The sequence below is a fragment of the Musa acuminata genome, chromosome BXJ2-5 (assembly GCF_036884655.1).
Source record: "Musa acuminata AAA Group cultivar baxijiao chromosome BXJ2-5, Cavendish_Baxijiao_AAA, whole genome shotgun sequence".
Classification (NCBI taxonomy): Eukaryota; Viridiplantae; Streptophyta; class Magnoliopsida; order Zingiberales; family Musaceae; genus Musa; species Musa acuminata.
Genome location: NC_088342.1, coordinates 45646713 through 45664960, shown reverse-complemented (window position 1 = coordinate 45664960; position 18248 = coordinate 45646713). Strand labels below are relative to the sequence as shown.

General features: G+C 36.4%; 1 protein-coding gene across 2 annotated transcripts; it reads left to right on the top strand.

The window, feature by feature from the left end:
* Positions 1-2114: 2114 nt before the first annotated feature.
* On the top strand, positions 2115-17782 carry LOC103986398 (BAG-associated GRAM protein 1). 2 transcript variants are annotated; one of them, XM_009404408.3, is made up of 18 exons: positions 2115-2517; positions 4063-4113; positions 4302-4399; positions 5260-5335; positions 7173-7301; positions 7392-7438; positions 9528-9651; positions 9739-9855; positions 11049-11078; positions 11161-11260; positions 12700-12806; positions 13729-13872; positions 13957-14061; positions 14680-14826; positions 14981-15034; positions 15852-15915; positions 16035-16096; positions 17142-17782. In XM_009404408.3, exons 1-18 carry the CDS (start codon positions 2284-2286, stop codon positions 17256-17258), a joined length of 1806 nt encoding a protein of 601 aa, XP_009402683.2. In that variant the 5' UTR covers positions 2115-2283; the 3' UTR covers positions 17259-17782. The 2 variants fall into 2 exon arrangements, with proteins under 2 accessions (XP_009402683.2, XP_064965982.1); XM_065109910.1 differs by lacking the exon at positions 2115-2517 and adding an exon at positions 2649-2731.
* Positions 17783-18248: the final 466 nt, after the last annotated feature.

The window sequence follows — 18248 nt, the reverse complement described above, 5'->3', positions numbered from 1 at the left end:
TTTTTTATCTAAATAAAATTTGTTTAACGTATCCCAAATAATTGTGATGAATGACAATATTATTATCGATGAAAAGATGAATAGTACTCGTGCACTTTGCCTTAAGGACACTCTAATCTTTTTGGGTTTACCTATTAACCCTTCAGCGTTCTTGCTTAGTTTTATTAAACAATAAGATCCTCCGTCTACCTTTATTGTTGGTGAACATTTACGTCGTGACCGAGGTGTTCGCACGGTTAGGTTTGGTCTTGGATGCACAAGGTCGCCCATGCTGATGCTTGGGTGGTGAGGGTGAGCATCGGGTTGGGTCAGGTTCGAGCCTCGTCCCATAAGCATGGTCTTCTCTCTTGACGAGTGACCTGCTTCTTCGTCACTGAGCTCCTGCACATAGGTCGGGGTCGGGAGGGAGATTTCCCGACTCGATCTCTTTGAAGCTTAAATTAGTTTTTGGTGAAATGAAAGAGAATTGAGTATTCGAAGTGCCTCCTTTCCTTATTAAGAAGGGTTAGCTTTTATACCTATGAGGATGAGTTGGTCGTACGGGGTCAATTTACTGCGGCCGACTTAAGTTTCTGTACGAGTGCTAATTGACCTGCACGGATCGACACTGCGCGGCGCCGTCCCGAGTTTTCCAAGGTGGCTATACTGTGATGATATCATTCTTACGGAGGGAGCGGCAAGTGATTGGCTACCACGTGCGTGCTGTGCACTACATCGTACTTGAGGTTCCACGTCTGCATCGTTATGTCTGCTTGCTTGGGTCCAAGTGGGCGGTGCCAAAAATATGTCATATCATCTGTCATGAGGTAAAACTATTTTTTTCATCAGATTTTTTTCACAATGCCATCGGTATAAACAATGGACGACATACTTATTAAATCTTTGATCACCAAATCATTTAGGCTCTAATATCACTTTGTTTGAGAGGAAAAAGAAAATTTCAAAAACCAAAAAAAAATTCACTATTAGATTAACAATCAAAAGAATATGATTTAACGTAGTTTGATAAATTTCACTTAGGAAGAAAACTAAAATTTGTATATATTAATTACAAGATCTTGAGTTATCTCTACTGAATAACTTTGGTTACTTACCCAAAAGAGTACTTTCAGGACTCAACATATATTTATAAGAATAAATCTTAATTCATTAAGAATAATTAGGACTCATTCAATCAACTTTAAACTCCTAAAACTACTTAACAATCCAACTCTTATGCTGTGCCTAAACATATAATCTTAAAAGTATGGGATAAATTAAGCCCATTGTTTCTAACATATCTATCATATCCATAAACGAAGAAATAATTTCTCCACTATGACAGCGACGTTGTTCTAGAGAAAATGCTTTGGCAGGTCAAAGCAAGCTAATAATTCTCATGGAAAAAATATATGTACCAAAATTATTTCCACGTACACGTAATTTGGTCAAAGTCGATGACATTCAAGTCTTTGTCAAACCTGTGACCGTCATGAAATATTTTCCTTTCATCTCGCCGAAATCACCGTCGTATCCGATACGTTTACTTTCGAAAAATAAAAAAAAGAAATAAAAAAAGACAAAAAAAAGGGTCCAACGACCTGACTAACAGAAAATGACGCGGAAACGGAACCCGTTACCGGTCAGACGTGTAACCTACACCTTTCGTGACTGGATGCAGTTGTGGCACCCCGGGGCGCATCACGCAGGGGCCACACAACGGAAAATGATGCGCGTGGCGGACCGAATCACCCCGTTAACTTTATCGGGTGATGTGACACAAAGAATCGTCTTTCTTGTCGGCCCCCGTGTTATCACCATTGGAAGTTTAAGACAACTTGGCACATTTACGTAGGAACAAAGTGTCGATGTAACATTCTATCTATTCTCAACTTCTTAGAACTATAGTGAGAACGAGATCTCGCATGAGTTGGCGAAGGGTAAACGTGGTCACCCAGAAAAGTTTCCGGGTCGGTTCAGGCACCTTCGGCTCCGTTAAGGCGAGCGGAAACGGGAGGCAGTCTCGAGGTTCCAACATAAGAATAGGGGTAGTTTGGTAACTCCAACCGGCGTCAAACACACCACTTCTTTTGTTATTCGTCTGACCCCACCACATCAATTAATTAGCATCGCGTTTGCCGTCTCCCTCCAACCAACTCCTCCGCCTCTTCCAAGAAAAAGAGAGGATGGCCGCGCCGCGCCCCCTTCCTCGTCTCCCCTCCTTCCTCGCGGTCCTCCCTCCCACATCGAAACCCTAGACGCCCCGGCTCTGGAGAAATTGATTCTCGAGGAGGGTCCTCTCTGATGACCATGGATGCGACCACCCCCGCCAGGCTCTCAATCGGCTTCCTCTTCCCCTCGTGGTGGGAGATCGAGGTCACCGTCGCCACGGCCCTCCTCGTGGTCGGTGTTTACTCCCTGCTGGAGAGGATATCGTTCGGCGATGCCGGAGGCGATGACGATCGGCCGCTTGGTGGGGACGAGGCCCCGCTGGCCGCCAGAGTGCTGCCTGCACGGCAGTCGGATGCTAAGGAGAAGGTTGGACAATTCAAGCTCGTCTCTCTTTTTTCTACCTTGATGGTGATTATATTTTGCAAGATTTGTCCTGTTGTGCTGGAAAAATCTTTCGTTTCATTATCAAGGATTGATCTTGTTTGATTTTGATTACAGCTTCATAATTTGTTTGATGTAATCTTGTTGATCAGAGGCTGCACCAGTTTATGGAGGCCTTTATGAACCAAGAATAGATGCAGTAAGTATAAATAGGTTGTTAAATCTATAAATTTAATAATAGAAGAGAATGAAAAGGGGCATAATAAAAAAATTGAGGAAGTAGAAAGTAGTAAAGACAATGAAGAAGTTAGACAGACTAAGCTCATTTTATATTCCATCAATTAAATCATTACAGCTGATCCTTCTCTTTCCTTTTTTATTATCCATCAAAGTTACATCTAAATACAAGGATCTTTATATTAACTAAAGTTAATTGATGACTGAAATCTTTTCAAAGAAAAGACCACTTTTTAATTGGTTTGCTCTTCTGCTTTGTGATTGCCAAGTTTATACTCTTCAAGTGTCTGAATCAAGAGCTAGTTGTTTTGATTTTCTTGTCTTACAGCTCTTCCTTCAGCATCCAGCATCCATGATCATCGAAGATTATGGAGTTAAATGTGCTGTTATGTTTTAATGGCAGCTTGTAACTATTGGCTTTGGCCAGCGATGAAAGAGGAAATAAATGTGTTCCCAATGATTAGGGGTGATGCAAAGTTAGGTAAAGAGAAAAGTTTGAAGGATGGTGTATTATCATGGATTGAACTTACTGATTTATATTGGTTCTATAACACCTCGACTTAGTCCCACAACGGAAGTGAGCAAATATTTAGATTGACTTATAAGGGTCTGATGAATGTATTACTATTAACTTGGATTTAAGCATTTTGTGCAAGTGGATTAGGCTCACGAAGTTAGTAGGCTAGATATCTCATCAGATTGGGTCATGACAATTGGTGCTTCAGTTGACCTAGTATTGGGTATAGTGAGGGGCTCAATTGAGTACGGTAAGGATTATCCATACACGACAGGGTTAGAAGGCACATCACGACATGAAACCATCATTGGGCTAGACATCTTGTACACCGTGTTAGGGTTTGATTTTGAGCTATGTTTGGGTCTTGACAAGGATGTCACGCTCTTAAACGAGGAGATTTTAACACCCTGATCTAATCTCACATCTAGATTGGGAAAAGACTTAGGTTGACTTTTAAGGGTTTGATGAATATACTACTATTAACTTGGGTTTAAGAGTGGATTAGACTTAACAAGGTAGTAGGCGAGTTATCACACAAGTCTGAGTCAAGTTTGCCTGATCATTTAGTCATAGATATGCAATTCTAACCTTATAAATTTGATAGCTTTTTTTATTTGGTACTCTTATTCTATAAACTGATGATCGAGGGGGATTTTATTTGGTATACTCTTATTCTCTTATTCTCTAACCTTATAAATGTGGGTTGCTTTACCTGTGAGGTTTCATAAAATAAATTTTCATTTCCTTGACATACAGTTGTCCACTTTATTTTGTAGATGAACCAGATCAAAGTCGACCCCCAAGGTGCTTCCGCATATGTAGTCAAGGTATTGTTTTGTTGAATTTAACTGCCTCCTATATGGAGATGAAATCATTCTATTTCTTCAGTAGTACAGCACATCAGTTGTTTGGCATGTGAAAAACCTTGAAGTTATGCTTGATTATTTAGTACCATGATATTTAACATTATTTTCTTTTGTTTTGTCATTACAATATGGATTTTTCTGTTATTCAGCTAGAGCTATTGGCTGCAAAGAACCTAATTGGTGCAAATTTGAATGGTACATCTGATCCTTATGCAATAATTACATGTGGGGAACAAAAGCGATTCAGGTACGTGTGCACTTTAGACTTCTTTATCAATAATGCTTGACATTGTATACAACTATATTATATTGAGATTTGTTTGTAATACGTATCTGTGTGTGTACGTGTATGCGCCCTCTTGCGCATGCATGTCTTTTGGTGCCTACTTTGTTGAATTATAAATTTCAGTTATCTAATTTAATAGTTGTATAGGAGAGACATAGTTTTGTGTCATATGGATAAAGAAATAAGTGGTGAAAAGGAAATATTTATGAGTTAGGAATTGCCTATATGGCATAGTTGTGTCATATGAGTAAATAAATAGGTGACATAAACAAGTGCATATTATATCGGAATCAAGTACTGACTAGACACTTTATTTGAACTTTTGCTAACTGATCCTATGTGAATTAGGCTTCACATTCTGGTGAGATTACATCCTTCAGCATCATAGGTTGTGATTAGTGAAGCCTACTTTGGAAAGAGGTTAATATTATCATTTTCTTAATAAAAAATTAATAAATTAAGTTAACACTCTATTAGCTGCAAAGACCAAATCTTAAGCTTAAGAATAGTATAGAATATTGTTTAATTTTTGGATTATTAAATTCCAATATTTCATTTTTCTGTTTGATTTAGTTCAGAATCATCTCTAACCAGTTTGTGTGTGTGTGTATATATGTATGTATATATATGTATATATGTTTACAACTCAATATCTAATTTCGTTATTAGTTTGTTCATACAGCTTTAGCTGTGATTATGAAGTTTTAACTTGAATTACAAGAAATGTGAAAAGTGAATGATTAGTTGAGAATATTAGTCTTCTACTTGGATTATTGCTTTGATTAGTGAATAATATGTTATCAACCATTCATGTCATGCAGCTCCATGGTTCCTGGCTCAAGAAATCCGATATGGGGAGAGGAATTTAATTTTTTTGCTGATATGCTTCCTGTTCAGGTTATTTTGGTTCCATTTTTCTTGAAGTTGTTATCTGGGCAAGCACCTGAAGAATAAATTAATGAACAATAGTTGGTATTTCTTAGTTCTTTTTACAAAGGCCTTCTCCCTTTTTGTCCTGATGCATTTTTTTGGTTGGCAACTCTAAGCACTTTGTAAAAGTATCTTCTGTCTCTTTATGCTGATTGTATTTTGTTGCAATTTACAATAAAGTAAAATTTTAAAACATATACAATTAACACTTAAATGACATTTCACAAGGAGGAATGGCCTAGTGATGGTGGTTATCTAAACAATGATCTAGCTGTCACACTAGATCGTTCTTATTTAGATGCATAACTATGAAATTTACGTTTGTATTGGAAATCAAAGCCAGATATATATGAACTAAACAGAAACCATATGTATATATCCTAGATCTGCATGAGTCTAGGCCATATATGCAAGGAAATTGGCAAGATCCAAAGAAATCTTGGTCGGATCTGTTCTTCTGCATCTTCAATTGAGTCACACTATATTTGCATAGATCTGGTTTGGAATAAGGTGAAAAGATTGTACTTAAGATGCTATCTTAAGCACAAAGCCATAATCAAGAAAAATTAACCAAATGAGCCAATATTGTTTTTGGATTTATGAATGTCTTTCTTCTCTTGAGTTTGATCTTTGATTTTATTAAGATTCAGGGGAGACTGGGATTTGAGAGACTGAGGGTGAATGGACGCGAAGTAGTGAAAGAGGGGAGCAGAAAGTGGCTGTTGGGGGGTTTCAAATTTGATATTGGGTCCGAAAATTGGGTGGTAGGTACTACACAGTTTGTGTGTGTGTCATGGTCATATTTGATTGGTACACAAGAAACTGTGAGACTGCATGGCAAGTCCTTGCATGCCTTTGCTTTGCAATTAGAACTACCAGCTGCCGGGTGATGACCACAACTCACTTGAATCAGGCAACACGAAATCACCTGGTCTGCCTGCCGCTTCCTTGTCAGACTGGTAAATATTGAAATATCAAGTGGCATGGTCGATTTTTGAAATGTTGGTTTACGTGCTATTCACAATAGCTTAGAGAAACTTGGTCCTGCTTCAAATCCCAGAACAAGTACTATGTCAAATTGTCTTGAAATAAATTGATTAATTGAGCTAATTGATAGAGAAGTCAGAATGCACTGGTCATTCTGCTTTTATGGATATCCTCTATTCATCTAAGATTGATATGTAGATTGAATTTTGACTTTTTTGTGTTAGTTTACTTTTGCACATCTGGTATATGATAGTCTGTTTATTAATAGGTTCTTAGGTTGTAACATTATGCTTTTAGTCTCTTCTTATGTTCACTGTACTCCACATTGTTCTGTAATGTTAATATCTTTAAGGGTTTACAACTTTACATAAATGGGTACTGTTTCTTTCTTTAATATAATCAGCAGTCAAGATATCTGTTAAGTAAATGTCGTGTTTAACTGTATTTCTCAAAGGTGGGTCAGGTTGTCCTTCATCCTAGCTGAAAATGCCTAAAATAGTTAAACGACCATTTCACTGATGTTCTTTCTATGACATTTCTGACATGAGGTCTGCTAGTGTGGTATTTCAGGTTGTTAAATTTGTATCATTTTACAATATGCACTTTTCAAATGGAAGAGTACATAAATTACCAACAGACTGGTCTTGCATGGTTGTGCCAATTTAAAAAACAAAAAGAAACAAGTTTTGAATTATGAACTTAAAATAAAAGCCTTAAGCCTTGCCCATAATAGCTTCGATTCCCTGTTGCAAATGCAAATATGACTTGGTATTCAGAGTAATTGCCTATTTGAATATATTCTTCAACATTCCTGCAGATTAATGTAACAATATATGACTGGGATATAATATGGAAAAGCACTGTTCTTGGATCTGTAACTGTTACTGTCGAAAAGGAAGGCCAAACTGGAGCAATCTGGCACACTCTAGATAGCACATCAGGACAGGTAACATTATAACTTTGTGATTACATTATAACTTTATAAATGCTCAATCATATGTTGAGGTATCAATAACTTAATTATTTTTTTTCCTAGGTCTGTCTTCATATTAAAACCACAAGGCTACCAGCAAGTTCTTCCAGGTTATTACTTGTTTCTGCTACTTGGCCTCATGGTTCTGATTTTCTTTTTAGATCACAATAATTTTGGAACATGAAAGTACCTAAGTTTAATATGTTGACATTTGATGGTGTATCTCTTTTGGCTTACTCTAGTTTGCATGCACTAACATTCTGACATCATGATATTGTGATGCTATTGGGTAAAAGTAAAAGCTCTTTTAAGTTTTACCGACAACTGATTGACATAAAATTATTTTCGTTTTACTTAAGTTTTAGTTCTTGCTTCATTCTTATGAATGGTTCATGTGTATGTGGTTGATGGATGATGTAGACAATATTTTTCAGTTCATTTTTTCTTGAATCAGGGTCCTACTCATTGACCTGTCCAAACATCATGTCACAACTAGGTGGAACTCTCATGGTGGCAACATGGTTCAGAAACTGACCATACCGGTCAGTATGGGTTGGTTTTTACTTTTTACAAGTAGGATTAATGATTGGTATGCAAACCAAGCAATTTTGTCCACTCCAGTTGGGCATAGTATTTAAATTTTAAAGACCAGTAGATTTAGCATTTGGGATGGGCCAGTTGAAATATGACTGATTCACATAGACGTACTAGGCAGTAAGCCTACCATCCAGCTTTAATATAAGTTTTTTTGGCTTTTTGACATTTTTCACTCATAGCCATCATCTTTTTCTTTTTTGCTCTCTCTCTCTCTCTCTCTCTCTCTCTACGCCATGTGCTCTCCGCTCTCTCTTTCTTTCCTGCTGAGCCTCATCCGACCCATTACATCGTTGCCGCTGTCTCCTTCACCTCGTTGTGTTGTTGCCATCTCTTCTGCTCATATGCCTTATCCTCCTCCTTTGCCTTCTCTTTCTCCTCCTTGACCTCTTCTTCTTACTCCTCTCTCCCCATTTTCTCTCCTTCTTTCTCCCTCATCCGAGCAGTTATTGCCCCATATCGAGTTTCTATATGTCGATTTGTATCACTGGTTGAGCTGCCAACCGGTATTAGCATACCATTGAGATTTCAAATCTTGCATTGCAATTTGATCTCATAACCGTAGCTCTTAGGTGAATCTTAGTAATTGGTTGGAACTGAGATAGTGTACGAATAATTCTTGGATGCTAAGTACCTCATTGTGTCTTACATGGCATGATGAAATGCTGTCACATCTATGCCGAAGAAAAGGTTGGTTCTAGACTTCTAGTGCATGAGGCTTTCACCAAAGCAGGGTGGAAAGGGTTATTATATGCAGTCTTATCTTTGCAAATAAATATTCTGTTCACATGTTTTGAATGTTGGTCACTGATGTTGCAAAAGAACAAACTAACAATCATACCAAAGCTCATTCGTTCTGTCACATTCGTACTTCCACACAAGGAAAAGGAAGAAGAGGAGGAGAGTATCAGAGACTGGAGGGGCAAGCAAGGGAACAGAAAAATGGAAAAACTTACCTCAATCTTTCTGTCAATGTTTATGTTGTCAATGGTGGTCCCTGATACACCATTCAGTGGCTGTCTGTGGATGCTTTGCAAAGATCACCATGGAGGAATGTGATTTTCAAGCTGAAAGCTTCAAGAATTGCTAACCCGATCACATGTGTGTGTGTGTCTATATATGTATATGTATGTATGTATACACACAAATATGAATATGCAAAATTGCTCTTATTAAAGCTTGAATCAACTAGGTCATTATTTCATCCTACAAAAAACAAACAGAATCAAAGGTTAGATAGCAAACAAGGTTAGTTAGTACAACCCTGTTTTGAGTACCAATATGATGTATGCTGCAGTGTGCACTGATAAAACTTGAAATGACTGATCTTGGCCTACACGATGAGCTTACCGGTCATAGTCAATTGTTTTATAGCTTTTTACTAGACAATTATGCGCATCCAAAAGTTCGAAATTTCATGCTTTCCTTCATGAATCATAAATTTATAACTGTATGTTCATGAAAGGACATCCAAGTGCCTTAGTACTATTCTTTGTTTATTTTTTTTCAGGTTTTGAAATAGGGTAAATTCCTTTTAGCCGATGAAGTTTTGTACTATACTAATGTGAAAATTATACTGTATTATCTGTCAAATAATTGGTTCAGAGCATTGAATGGCTATGCTGGAGCTGATGCTCGAAGAAGATTGTCTTTGGATAAACAAGGTCCTACCTTAGTCCACCAGAAGCCAGGGCCTCTGCAGACCATATTTGATCTTCCACCTGATGAGGTTATCTATTATATTAATGTAATTCATTTCTTAGCATTGAAGGTTATTAACATGAGTCACCTGATGAATATTTGTTCTTTTGCTCAGGTTGCTGATCACAGTTATTCATGTGCGCTTGAAAGATCTTTTCTATACCATGGACGCATGTACGTGTCTGCATGGCACATTTGTTTCCACTCAAATGTATTTTCTAAGCAAATGAAGGTTAGCTTATCCACCTTAAAGATTTCTTTCACTCTTTGTTCTGTCCAAGCAGTGAATTCTATACTATCTATTTTAGGTTTCTTAGCTGGTATATAATCTTGAAAAGTTATCATTATCGTGGAAGAATGTCTGGCTGATCTTATATAGAATTTCTGATTAGTTGGCTAAGGAAATATTTATCTTCATCTATACCAATAATTTTGCCCATGAAGGATTTTTGTATCATTTAAAGCTCATATCACTAAATTTCTTAATCATGTGGAGTATTTTTGTTTGTTCAAGCTGAATTTGTTGTTGTTTACAGTGAAGTGGTGTTTGTCACATATCTTCAATTTGAACCATGCTACGTTTGTATATCAATCAGTTATTTCTTTGTCATTGGCTTTTCTCTGCTGCTAGTGAGCAATAATGGATTTTTAAATGCTATTATGAAATTTAGTTTTATTTTAATAAAAAAATATCCAAATAAGTGATAGCGGATTTATCTTTTTCGAACTTTGATGAGCAGCTTTGTGGCACGTTCCGAATGGTTCTTCTGGTGATATTGAACAAGAGTAAGAATTTGTGAGAAAGAAAGAGTGATTGAGTGAGCAAGAGTGTTAGAAGATGTGAGATTGAAATAGGGCGAAAGAGGAGGGAGGAATGAGGTTAAGTAGGCATTCAAATGGGTCCAATGACTAAATTGACCGTTGGAACCTATTTAATCTAGGCCCTTGATTGATTTCGGTTGAAATCTGACCATTTCCGATCAGTCCGAGTCGGTAACTATCAAATTTCCCCATTTCACCTGGTATGAAGAGTTTATCGCTTGATATGCCCCCCCAACTCCTATACCACCCGGTACAGGATGGTTTGCATTTCGGTCAATTGTAGGATCGGTATGTGCTGCTTGTACCATATCGTTTTGAGCAATACGTCAAACCATAGTCATTTCTTTTATATCTAGTAGCATCTTGATGTTCACTGTTAGTCAAGTTAATTTTGTTCTTGGACCCATGTTTATATTTTCGTTTAGCAATAATGTTTCACTATGCATATTGTTGTACTAATTACTAGATAAAAATAAAAATTTTCACTGAACTCTTCTAACAGTAGTATCACTGAGGATATTTGAAGGCTCATATGAATATATATTTTGTTTCAATTTTTTTTAAATCCTAATTAACTAAAAGTAGTTTTTTCAAAATTTTTAGGTGGTTATTTCTTTTGGCGACATTGCTGAGGTATGTTGGTTATTTCCTATGTAGTTTGTACTATATTATTTTGTATGTACACATCCAATTGCCTTTGCTATTAGTAATGCAGATACGACGAAGCCAACATGCAGTTATTAACCCTGCTATCACAATAATTCTTCGAATGGGGGCTGGAGGACATGGTGTTCCTCCTCTAGGAAGTCCAGACGGTTAGTGGTACTCAATATTGTCTTCATTACTTTTTTTTTTGCCATGAAGGTTTCGTTTCTCTAGCTTTTGATATATGTAGCATATTAGAAATACTTGAAGAACCATCACCTTGTACTTTTCTACTTTTTGAATGAATAAAAATTATTTTTCTACTCTATACTTTGTGTTGTTCTATATGAAGATACATATATATTCCAGGCTAACTTGTTGAGGGTCCAAAGCCTCATTTGATATATTTTGAAGGTATCAGTTAGTTTAGCATATATATATATATATATATATATATATATATCAACAATTTTAGAAAGTGGGTCAGTGGAGTATCTACTGGGTGCAATGTATGTATATGCATGACACAAAGAATCCGGGAAAAATGCCATTCTCTATGTTCATTCTGTCTCATATTCATCCCCGTGCTCTCTGTTTTCTTGAATTATTAATGGTAGTTTTATTTTTGTTATTGGTGTGCATAATGTTGGTAAAAGCCCCTCTACTTTGTAATTAGTGTCATCAGAATCGTGAGTTGAGCCATAGGATTAGATGATCCTAGGTTTCAAATCTGATGCTATGGTTCAAATCCATTTGGACTAGTTGACTCGCATTAAGAAATGGATTTTGGCTGAATTGAATCTTGACTTGCAAGTTGACTTGGTAAGCTTGGTCAACTCATGTCAAACCGAGTCACCTAAGTCAGCTATATTGTTTTTAAGCCCTAAAGGCCTAAACGGCCTGAACTTTACTTGCCTGTCACATGCAACTATACTTGGTCAACTCTTTCTCGTGGCTTGGTTGTCTTCATATGTCTGAGCCTCCACAGCCTCCTGGCTTCTGCCTTTGTCTAATCTCCAACCAATGCTCAACTCTTGCCTCTATATCCAAGAACCAGCTACCGCATGACTGCATGCCATCAGGATATTAGGTCTGTCCTCCCTCCTCTCTCTGCCCTCCTCTTCTTACTCACTATCTGGAACCACTATCGCTGCTCTCACCATTCGTCCCTCTTCTGCTCCTCATGCTCTCTCTTACTTCCTCTCGTCTTAAATCTCTTTTCAGTCTCATGTATGAATTACATGAGTTCTAAGAGCCATTTTAGAAAGTTGTTATTTCTATGTATTAGCAATTTAATTACAGAATCATAATTATGCAGTATTGATCTACATGAATATAACTACAGATAGAAATGAAAAACAAATCTATTTCAAATGTGTTTTTCTATTAGTTCACTAATTATTTATCTGATGTAAGAAAGGATATCATGCCATGATAGAACATATTAAAATACCTTCTTTGTTTGCCATCTCTTATATGCTATTAGATATTTGCTTTTGTTGTAGGTAGCTTCTGGAACATCCAGTTGCAACTTGTATGTGACAAATTTTTATAGCTTTTTAAGATCCAGTCTAAACTCTAAACTATTCTGCCATTATTCACTATGCAGGGAGAGTCAAATACATGTTTGCATCATTTTGGAACAGAAATCATACTTTAAGAGCTTTGCAACGTGCAGCTAAGAACTTTCATGCAGCTATAGAAGCCGAGAAGAAGGTACTTACCTTTCAACATGGCCCACTCATCTTTCACCCAAACTTATAGACCTGTCTTAGACCTAGCATTTTTTGTTGCTCATCAAACTGTAGCAAAAAATTCTTCTTTTCACATTAATTAAATCAGGCTAACATGTCCTTGCAAATTAAGACCCAATAGATTTTGGCAGTGTTTTAAACTTGTTGGATGAAAGGTCTTTTTTTGGCAAGTTCACAAGAACTGAAACTGGGCCATTGTTTGAAACAACTAATAGAATTGAACTGGTTTATTTGGCACTGGCTTAGGACTGAACCATCTTAATACTATTATAAATGGAATCTCCAGTCCTGCATCACTTATTTAAATCAGTAGGGTTGCAATTGATATGGACCATTTCAGTATCCCCACAATATCTGGTATTTCTTTCACCATTTGAGGCTGATGTCCATTCCCCATGGCTTTTTCCTGCCAGGGGTTCCTGGAGGAGGAGAGGCATGGTGCAGAAGTACATTGCTTAAGCATACTGTTCTTTATTTTTCCCTTTTTGCTGTTTGTCTTGTTGTATTATCGGTGAGCGCCTGTAGCACCCTCTATTCTGCCCACCCGTTATCATGGAACGCATGCCATCTGATTACAACTAAATACTCTTGAGATTGAACTTCCTGGTTCAAACTAATTGGTTTTATCCAGACATCATAATGGTGGTTTATGTACTACTTTCTTATGAAAGACATGCCTATTTGTCAATTCTGTAGCAGGAAATTTCTTTCATCTTTTCGGGCAGATGATTTCTTCTTATGTTTGTCTGTTCAAGCTGCAGTTTGCTCTAAGGGCTCTGTGCATTACTTTCTTGGAATTCTCTATCATTTAGTTCTGCATTTATTATTTGGATAGTTGGAAGCCAGAACTTGTAACATTTGATTTCTTTTACTTGGATACACAGGAATGGGCACAATCTGCATTGCGTGCACACAGCAGCTCTGTGAGAGGTAGCAGGAGACAGATAAAACTTCCAAACGAGAGTGTAGTTGAAACTGCAAAGTTTCAAGATTTCATAAAGGAGGAAGTTCTAGTTGGCATAGTCAATGTATCCATTGTACTTATTCTCTATTTTATGTTCTTTTATTTTAAAGATATAATAGTTTCTAATCTATTAACTGCTTTAATACAGGAAAATTTCCCATGCACTGCAGAGGAGTTCTTTTCTGTCTTATTGAATGATGACTCCATGTTTATTGCAGAATATCGTTCAGCACGAAAAGATACCAATCTGAATGTAAGGAAACTGTCATTCATTTATGATCATCTCTTGCACTGTGGTACTTGTTAGCTATTAGTTGTCAATGTACATTTATACTGGATGTATAAAAAGGCAAAGCTTAGTGCACAAGGCTCCCATCAAGAAGTGATCTGGGAAGGATCTATTTACAATGTTTTCTTGGTAATAATAATTTTCATGTAATGCTATGTGGTTGGATAACCAAGAAAACTGAAGGTGTCCATTGTGTCACTTTTTTTCTTTTTTTTTTTCTGTTCATTACTTCTGTTGTTAGTTGTTACTATGGCAGTGTCTTAAGTCCCCACTTTTTGGATGCCTTGACAGTATTTGGTTGAGTTCCATGTTAATGATATCTTCTGAAAATTATACTTATAATTCTGTCTCCTGCCTTGGATGAGCATTTGCAACCATGAAGCATTGTTGATCCATGAGGGATATTACTACTTGGAGTTGCTAGATATGATGATTTTGTCGTTATATATACACTTTAACTGAATGTTAAGACTGATATACACAGTAATTTCAGGTGCCTGTTTCTACAGAGCAGATCTAGATGTCTTGACAATGTTTTTTTCCTGACATAATTCGGACATTTTACTTCTATGCTTTTTACAGTTGGGCCAGTGGCATGTTGCTGATGAGTATGATGGTCAGGTCAGAGAAATAACCTTCAGGTCATTATGCCATAGTCCCATGTGTCCTCCAGACACGGCCATGACAGAGTGGCAGCATGCTGTTCTTTCCCCTGATAAGAAAACTCTGGTGTGTGTTTCACTCCAAAGTAAATGTGGTAGAATATTAATTTTTCTTTTGGCATTTACTTCATATGTTTTATTGTCCCTCATTATCATTTTTTCATGTGAACCTTTTCTTACCAATGTGAACTCTTTTTAATTTCAGTGTTTTCTTTGTTTAGGTCTTCGAGACTGTGCAACAGGCACATGATGTTCCATTTGGTTCTACCTTCGAGGTGCGTACTGAAACTCAGCTACTTCCCATGCAACATAATATGTGCTTAGAGGACAAAGATAGTCTTTCTTTAGTGAACTGATAATTATAGTTTTTGTGATCGCTAATGAGGAAACCTGTATGCGCAACATGCAAATGTTTGTGATATGTGACTTCTGAAAGTTAATTCTTATTTAATTTTATGCAATCTGTGGAGACAACAGTTAAATTAGAAATAATTTTGTTCAGTTAACTAAACATGCAGAAGTATTCTGTTGGTATCTCTAGGGCAGGAAGTTAAGGCTTCATTTAGCATACCCATATCTTATAAAACAACTTTTTTTCCCTAAGGTATAAATTATTATGTTAAATATGGCCTCTAGTCACAAGGTGTAACAAAAAATAGTTAATATTATGGTTTAGAATGGTCAGGTTTGTCATGGAAGATCTATATATACGTTTGTTCTTGTACAGGATAATTTAGTTGGAAGTTAAAAAGAGTCAACTATGTAGCTTTCATGGATACATTAAAATACTGGTTGTAGCAAAATTTATATTTCTTAGCTTTGTACCAAAATTAATGATAATCTTGATTGAGCTAAAACTGGCATCTAATTCTTGATGAGGTTTGGATTGGAAGGTTCATTTTCTGAGCAAAATGTATCGAAGAGGATTCTCTTATTAACTGAATTTACTTACTTTATTGGTTTGGTCGATGTGTGCAATCTTTGAACTTGGCTTGTCTAATACAATTACATCTGATTGCTAAATCTCATTAACTTTAATTGAAAGAGCTATATTTTTTGAAAATGTAAGTCATATAATTGTTTCTATTTCAGGTACACTGTCGGTGGTCATTGAATACGATCTCTGACTCTTCGAGCATGCTTGATATACGAGTTGGTAAGTATTAGCTGGTGTCTATCATTTTTCTGATTTCTTTTCGCCTTCTTTTATTGCTATTTTGCTTCATGTGAGGCCACAAATTATGAGGAAAAAGTAATTATAGATATTTTCTACAGGTGCACATTTCAAGAAGTGGTGCATCATGCAGTCTAAGATAAAAACTGGAGCAGTTGATGAGGCATGTTTTCTCATTACGATTTCTAGTTCCGCTATTCTTCATTGTGTTCTAGAATTATCTTAGATTTGATATTTTGAACTAAAACTAACTGCTTGTGCCCAACACTGTGTCCTGGTTCAAAGTTGCAAGCATGTGCGATGGTAAACACAGAGAACAAGACAAAGTGAAAGAGAGCATAGATCAAAACTTACTGGTCATGATTCAAATCATAACCTCATCTGTAATGTCATGATACACCTCAAATCATAAATCAAGACCCTTATCTTTAGGTATCGAGTTCTGATTTACAGAATTTCTAGATAAAAAATGCAAAATAAAATTAAATTAAACATCAAATCAACTCATAAAGTTATGACATCCTAATGACTCCGAATCAACCTAATTAAATTACCATCTCAAAGTCTTATTAAAGTTAGCTAGAATAGTCCCCTGAAGGGTCATTTGGACCCAAATCTTATAAATTAGCTCAGATTTACCTGATCGAACTTAACAATACTTGAATATTAGATTGCCTGATGTAATGTGCGGTATATGCATGCTAATCTGTCAGTAGTCTGCAGTTCTATTCACATAGTCTGCCATTAATTTGAAACTACTTTAACTTTCACATAAATGGCTATCATGTATAGCCTACGCTATGGGCCACTCTGGGAACAGGTACCTTTCTGTCCAGTCTTGCAATTTTTAATCTCCAATGTCCTTTTATTTTGGATCAATTATATCAGTTCTCCAATCACTTCTTTTAGATGTCTAGGCTACCTGCTTATTGTCGACATATATTTTTGGCACAAGTTCTTCGAGTAGGGTTGTTAGAAACAATTTCAAAATTTTTCGAGTGGTACCACATTGATCAGAAAATAATACAAAGTTTCTTTTATAGTTGTGATGTGTTCTGTTTTGCTACATGAAAGAGTGGATTGTTTTATTTCTTAGGTTTATTCCATAGCTTATCTTTGCTGGACAACTTAGTGCAACTATATAAAGCAAGACCACATATTGAAATCAGTGTTTTCCTTTTATTTTGACGTAATCTTTCTTCATACAGTACAAGAAAGAAGTGGCGCAAATGCTAGAAATAGCACGCTCATATCTTGTCAAGGTCAAAGGTTCCAGCCAAGATAAGCGTGAGGCATCAGAAACCCCAACATCCGCCGTCAGTTGAGATCAATACATCAGATGGCAGGTTTGCCTACTCTTAGTGACCCTATACTCGATGAAGTTGCCAGTCTCTCGAAGTCGTTGTAACTGTATCATGCACGGAAGTATAAGCTCGTTTTTCATGCGACCCTTCATGCAAGTGAAAAAGTGGTGTATGCTTATACCTGCACGAACTTTCTTCTGTATAATGCCAATTTATCATAAACGTAGATCACTTTTTTCTTTTTTTGATTCCTCCTTCCCAAGTGTGTGATCTCCACCACCAGCAGTTTTTGCAAAAATGTGTCCAATTACTTTAGCGTGTCACTGTAGGCATTGTTTGCCGTAGATGACACACTTCTTAATAGGTTTTAAATTACAGTAATTGATAGAGCAAATTTAGGAATTTGATTGTAAAGCCGCACAGTTCTTGAGCGGTTAGATGCTGCCATCAATTGTTTTTCTTTGTTGACAGAAAGAAACAGCTTGTTACCATGATGGTTTATATGGTTTGTTCATCCTTATGCTATCATCAAGTGTTTAGATTTATCTCCTGGTTGCTGTCTGGTTGTTTTAACATGGTTTGCATGAAATTTCTTCTCTGATTTATACGTTTGAATTATTGGGTGCCTCTTTTTATTCATACTGGCGGCTGTGAATAAAGTCCATAAGATACATTCGTCCGTTTATGCCGGTTATCATGTCGAACAGCTTACTTAATATTCCCTTTGGTATATTATCCACAAAGAGAAAAAGGAAATAATATAAATTCTTGTAGCATGATCTTGTTTTGACTGAGGAAATGAGCTCCTTGAATGAAATTTTACCAATCAGTGTTTACCCTCTTAAGGTGGTTAACTATGTCTTTTTTCCCTAAAAGAAACAACTTAAACCAACTGATATATATATATATATATATATATATATATATATATATATATATATATATATATATATATATATATATATATATATATATATAATGTAGGCATGCATTAATCATTGTCGATATAAA